The sequence below is a fragment of the Salvelinus alpinus genome, chromosome 19 (assembly GCF_045679555.1).
Source record: "Salvelinus alpinus chromosome 19, SLU_Salpinus.1, whole genome shotgun sequence".
NCBI classification, from domain to species: Eukaryota; Metazoa; Chordata; class Actinopteri; order Salmoniformes; family Salmonidae; genus Salvelinus; species Salvelinus alpinus.
In genome coordinates this window covers 51168977-51174976 of record NC_092104.1, presented here as the reverse complement: position 1 = coordinate 51174976, position 6000 = coordinate 51168977, and the positions used below count along the sequence as shown (strand labels likewise).

Below are 6000 nucleotides of genomic sequence, written 5' to 3'. Positions count from 1 at the left end.
TATATATTTCTTAATTCCATTATTGTACTTTTGAATATGTGTATTGTTTAGAATTGTTAGATAATACAGCACTGTTTCGAGCTAGGAACACAAGCATTTCGATACACCCGCAGTAACATCTGCTAAATATGTGTATGTGACCAATACAATTTGATTTGATTTGATTTAATTGGTTTTGGGTGTGAAACTATGTAATTTGATTGAAAAGATGTATAAGTGAAACACACGATTATTTCACTTTACACCTATCAAAAGCGATCAGATGATCCAAAGTGTTTTCCTACTGAATCTTTAATAGACGATTGTCATCAGATTTAAGATTAGCCTATGCCCAGGGTCCCCCGGTCTATGAGGAAGGAGCATGGAGATGCCAACCACTGAACCAGGGCGGAGCCAGAGCCTGGCCAGATTGCCTCTCTCGGTTCATGTGAGATATCCCCGCCCTCTGTGCATATCATCCTCTCTCTGCCTCCATCAGTCTTCCTTCCAGGTAATTCTGTTCCAGAAAATGCGCGGCTGGCAACTGCAGCTGCTGTCCCTGTAGTTGGCTCTCTCTACCGGGCCTCCTTCCACTCAGTATACCTCACCCACCGACTGCTAGAGCCTCATCGCGCGCACCGTGGTGAATTTAGACTTGATTTTCTGTCGCAGAAGAGTGGTATCTAGCAGAAGAGTGGTATCTACGCTTGCCAAATTCTTGAATATGGAGGTCCTTGTGAAATATAAATGTTATAATTTTTTTGTTTTATGTCTTAAATATCAGTGATGGATCCAGTCTTTGAAACCGCATGAAAATGCAAGTTTTTCAGTTTATTTTCATTCGTTCAAGCTGAGCAAATGCGTCGTGTCTGAGGCAGAATCTACGGTCTCCTCCAAATCAGCCCAGGATTTGCGTATGAGAAACGCAAACCACAGCGTTCCTATTTATCAAACATTGCATTTGGCTTGCCTTTATCCCCCCGTTTCGGATTGATCGGATGCACCGGCGTTGGATGCGACTGTGGAGAACTGCATAGCTTTCAGCATGATTTGATGTAAAGGGTTTTTCAACAGGGTAACTGGACGTCTACCTTTCTGAAAACAGCTACATTCAAGTCAAGTGCGAAAGCCATCGATAGATCATCCCTATATGGACTAAATCTTGGTTCCTCGGGATTTTAAAACTAGCAGGTCACACTCATCTTGGTTTTGGCGCTTCTTGGGGAAATTGCCTTAAACTGCGGGAGCCATGAAAGTTGTTTCAGCAGTGTTGTTCCTTGCCATATTTTGGAGTCAGGAGTGGGAGCCCGTGAATTCTGATTCGATCATACACATCGGTAAGTGCGCCTTCTCCCAAAATGAGTACGCTAATAAGGGTGCCATCCCTCTGCATGGATTTGCCTCCGCATAGATTTGGGTAGCCTATCTGTAATTGGCAAATCATTTGTGCCACCACACACCTCTAACGACATGGACATTGTCAGTTCCGAAGCATGATATTGGTACGGGATACATTATTGTTCAATAATACAATTCATTTTAACCTCATACTGCAAAGCAATTTTTGATCTAACACCTCATGCGCAATTATACATAATGACTATTGAAGTTGCCAGCTGAGTTTTGCATATAATTATCGTGTATGTTTTAGTTAGGGAATTGCATGAATCATAATATGTTTTTATATTCAATAACCTAAAGATGGGAAATGTGAATACATGTTTTATACCGTAGGCTAACATGTAATATTAACTAACTGTATAGAATGGGTCTCCTGTTCATTGCGTCAATTCTCCTGCCGCCTGAAAACAGGTGGTTTGGGAATTGCCTGATGTCTGCGGATTAGGAAGGAATATGCTGATATTCAATTTCTTACAGCAATATCTCCACAATTACATGTTAGCTACATGCAATTCACCTGGAATAGCCTCAACAATATAGGAATGGGACCACTGTAGCAGAGGAGGCTGGTGGGAGGAGCTGTAGGAGGATGGGCTCATTGTAATGGCTGGAATGGAATAAATGGAACCGAGTCAAACATGTGGTTTCCATACGTTTGATGTGTTTGATACTGTTCCATTCCAGCCATTACAATGAGCCCGTCCTCCTATAGCTCCTCCCACCAGCCTTCTCTGCACTATAGACAATGAGGCTATGTTGAGTGTGCAGATTGAAATGGGGTGTAGGGAAAATTGTGCTTAGATGTAGGCAATGAGAGGAGGGTCGGCTGAGAGATAGTGTATACGCTCATGCGTGTCTTGCTTGTGTGCGCGATAGGTTCATATTTGAATGGACACACATTGTGACCTCAAATAGAGCTTGCCAACTTGTAGTCCTTAAAACCAGAAATGAGTTACCTATGGTTCGTTCAGCCATTCCTGGGGGAAATGAATGGGGGAATCAAAAATAAGGTCTGAGGTTAACACAGGCTTCAGCGATCTTATACCTTTTGTTCTATGAGATAATATCAGTCAGTTAACATGACCTTTATGAAATATGAAGACTTGCCTAGTTAAATAAAGTTTAAATACAAAAAAGTATTTTAAAAATGTGCCGTATATGCTTGTTTTGATTACATAAATGCTTAAATTCACAAAAAGTGACGTTAGCTGATGAAGATGACCTCATAGATCAAAACGTTTAAGATCTCCTAAGCCTGTGTTTATCCCCAGCCCATATTTTCAGTGTTTATCCCCCCAAAAAACATGAATTTCCCAATAGGCTTTCCTTTGGTCAATGAGCCATGGTGGAGTTGGCCTCCGTTAGTGCCTAAAAAAATATGATCATTATTGCTCTCTGTGGGGGATGGAGAGAGAGAGAAATGCACACCAATTTAGGGTCTCAACAATGGTACATTGCAACACACTGATGGTTAAAATGTTATGAGCAAGATAAACCTGATAGTGTTAGGTGCACTTAACACAAAACGCTTTACCTCATCTTAAACCACCCTCTCTATATAGCTGTCAATCTCTCAAGTAAATTGGCCTTATTTATCTGATCATTCCAATCCCCAAGACTTTATGATAGCCTATTGTGAGGCCATTGTCATGCAATGCATTTTTCGTTTGTCGCATACCTGACAAAATGCAGAGAAGTCAATTTAGTGCATCAGAAAAATTGCCAGTGTGAAACAAGGTAGGTGTAGGTGATTTACAGTAGCCTATTTGTAGCTGTAGCTATTTGGGAAGATCAGGGACTTGGTTTATGGATGGTCTTTGGACAAGCTGCTTCTCCAGTGAAAAACGGGGAATTTTCAGCCTACAGTATTAGTTACGTCCTATTATATGTACATTTCATTTTTCACCCAGTTGTAATGTGATTTTAATGTCATTCTCTTTCTAATGAATGACAATAAGCCATTGTTTGTTCATTTTTCCTCGATAAACAACCTTTGGTGGGCTTTTGAGTCATTACTTTCTTCCCCACCCTCAATCGATAGCTCATTTCCCTTGCTAGACGTTCCTATTTTGAATCACTAGGCCTACATGAAAGGTTACCCTTACGATTCCCCTCCCTGGTGGAAATGGCAGACTAGGCCACTTATTTGTTGTGATATTTCCTTGCATGTCACTGTCAAGTGAGAAAAGACAGCATAAAAAAAAACATGTCAGGCCTAGGTATAGGCCTAATTATTAAAGGAACAACATTGTGTTTCATTGAAATACTTAGGTCTACATTGTCTACCAAAACAAGTGAGTGGTCAGGAGAATGAAAAGCTACGTTAAGCATAACTTTGACGATGTCAGAGGTAATCCCTTTCTAATCTATTTGTTGCTGTTAAAGAAGGAAAGGGGATAACCTGAAATCAACAGACCGATATAGCCTAGTTGGCATAGCTTATAGCCTACTGCATCATCCTTTCCTGTGACGCTAGAATTTGAGGGGGCCATTTTCATATCGCACGCGTTACTTGATTGCTGAGGAGCCTTCTAATGATCTGCATGCTGAAGGGACAGGCCATGCACCGTGCACGGCATCGCAATGGCGTGCCACTTTACGAGGCTATTCAGAAAGTCACTTTGATTTATGTTGCAGGAAAGCCCCAAAGTCCCTCGTATTATCCGAGCTGCCTGGCATCGTCCTCACACAGCACATCCACCCGCTCACCATACACTAATGCAGAGGAGCCAAACATTCCCACATGACAGTCCCACTTCAGGCTACTTTGTTCCTTCCGCAGACTAACAAAGATTCACGATTCCCTGTTTAATGCAGATGCCCTCTGTTTATGTTTTGCACCTAGTCAATTGAAATACAAAGTGCCCAAATCGAAATGCAGGAGGACAGGCTTATTATATTCCCCGGCCCCCCTAGTGGTCGTATTCCCCGGCCCTTCTAGGGGCCCCACTAGTGGTCGAGTCTTTAAAGCTTTTCAAGCTGTAATGTTGTATTAATATTCAATACTCCTGAGTGGGAAAATCTCATCTTTATTATTTATTTTTTAAATTATGTAATTTTTACGTGATGTATTATGGAAGTGACCTTAATAAATAATCTTCTTTTAGCTGTAATATGACAGGAGAACATTTCTGTTTTTCTCTTTGCCATGGTAGTGAAATTCAAAATGTATGGGTTTATAGATTTGGGTGTTCCTGGTGTTTTGCTAACCCATTTCGCAGCTGTCAAGGCTACGTCCTTTTTAACGATGAGCTACACGTTTGTATGAAGTGCTTCCTATCTAGTTGAGTACTGGAAGTGACATCGACATACAGTGTGCATGTTGGTGAGGCACTCATCCAGTAGCAAGGGTGTAACATTGTGTTGGATATTTGGGGGGGGGGGATTTGGCGGTGTCAATGTGTTCCGGTGTGAAATGGGTAGCTGTGAAATGGTTGTTTCTGGTGAATTTTGAAAGGATTTTTTTTTTTTTTATCCTGATAATTTGGTTACTATACCCCAATCACAACTGAAAGGATATTACTTTAAACTGTTTTACTCTTAACAGTGAAGAAAGTTACCACCATGCCCCTTCTTTAACTACATTTAAATGTCAAAACCCCTTTAATTCTATTTGTGTACCCTTCACCAATCTTGGCTAATACATGGTCTTGAATAACACATATCTTATACCCAGTTAACTCAAAAGGAGTTAAAGCAATTTGAGTCTATACACTTCTTACTTAGTTACACAATTTAATTGCACTATTAATTAATTAAATAATTCAGTGACAGTGAGAATATACAGTAAATCTTCAATATGGAATCAAATGTTCACGCAATTGACTTAAAAAACATGGCGCCTTCAGAAAGTTTTCACACCTCTTGACTTTTTTCACATTTTGTTTGAATTTAAGAATGATTAAATTGAGATTTTGAGCCGCTGATCTACAGTCGTGGCCAAAAGTTTTGAGAATGAATATTAATTTCCACAAAGTTTGCTGCGTCAGTGTCTTTAGATATTTTTGTCAGATATGGAATACTGAAGTATAATTACAAGCATTTCATAAGTGACAAAGGCTTTTATTGACAATTACATGAAGTCGATGCAAAGAGTCAATGTTTGCAGTGTTGACCCTTCTTTTTCAAGACCTCTGCAATCCGCCCTGGAATGCTGTCAATTAACTTCTGGGCCACATCCTGACTGATGGCAGCCCATTCTTGCATAATCAATGCTTGGAGTTTGTCAGAATTTGTGGGTTTTTGTTTGTCCACCCGCCTCTTGAGGATTGACCACATGTTCTCAATGGGATTAAGGTCTGGTGAGTTTCATTTACATTTACATTTAAGTCATTTAGCAGACGCTCTTATCCAGAGCGACTTACAAATTGGAAAGTTCATACATATTCATCCTGGTCCCCCCGTGGGGAATGAACCCACAACCCTGGCGTTGCAAGCGCCATGCTCTACCAACTGAGCCACACGGGACCAGTTTCCTGGCCATGGACCCAAAATATCGATATTTTGTTCCCCGAGCCACTTAGTTATCACTTTTGCCTTATGGCAAGGTGCTCCATCATGCTGGAAAAGACATTGTTTGTCACCAAACTGTTCCTGGATGGTTGGGAGAAGTTGCTCTCA

The 6000-nt window shown here is 40.8% G+C and overlaps 1 protein-coding gene across 3 annotated transcripts in view; it reads left to right on the top strand.

The window, feature by feature from the left end:
- The first annotated feature begins 455 nt into the window (after positions 1-455).
- The window catches only part of LOC139545794 (glutamate receptor ionotropic, delta-2-like), a 607650-nt gene continuing 602105 nt past the window's right edge, over positions 456-6000 (top strand). Inside the window, exon 1 of one of the 3 annotated variants that reach the window (XM_071353973.1) lies at positions 456-1316. In XM_071353973.1, the coding sequence (XP_071210074.1) occupies positions 1229-1316 (88 nt within the window). In that variant the 5' untranslated portion in view covers positions 456-1228. The remainder of the gene's footprint in view (positions 1317-6000) is intronic. The other 2 variants (XR_011669139.1, XM_071353972.1) reach the window with 2 other exon arrangements.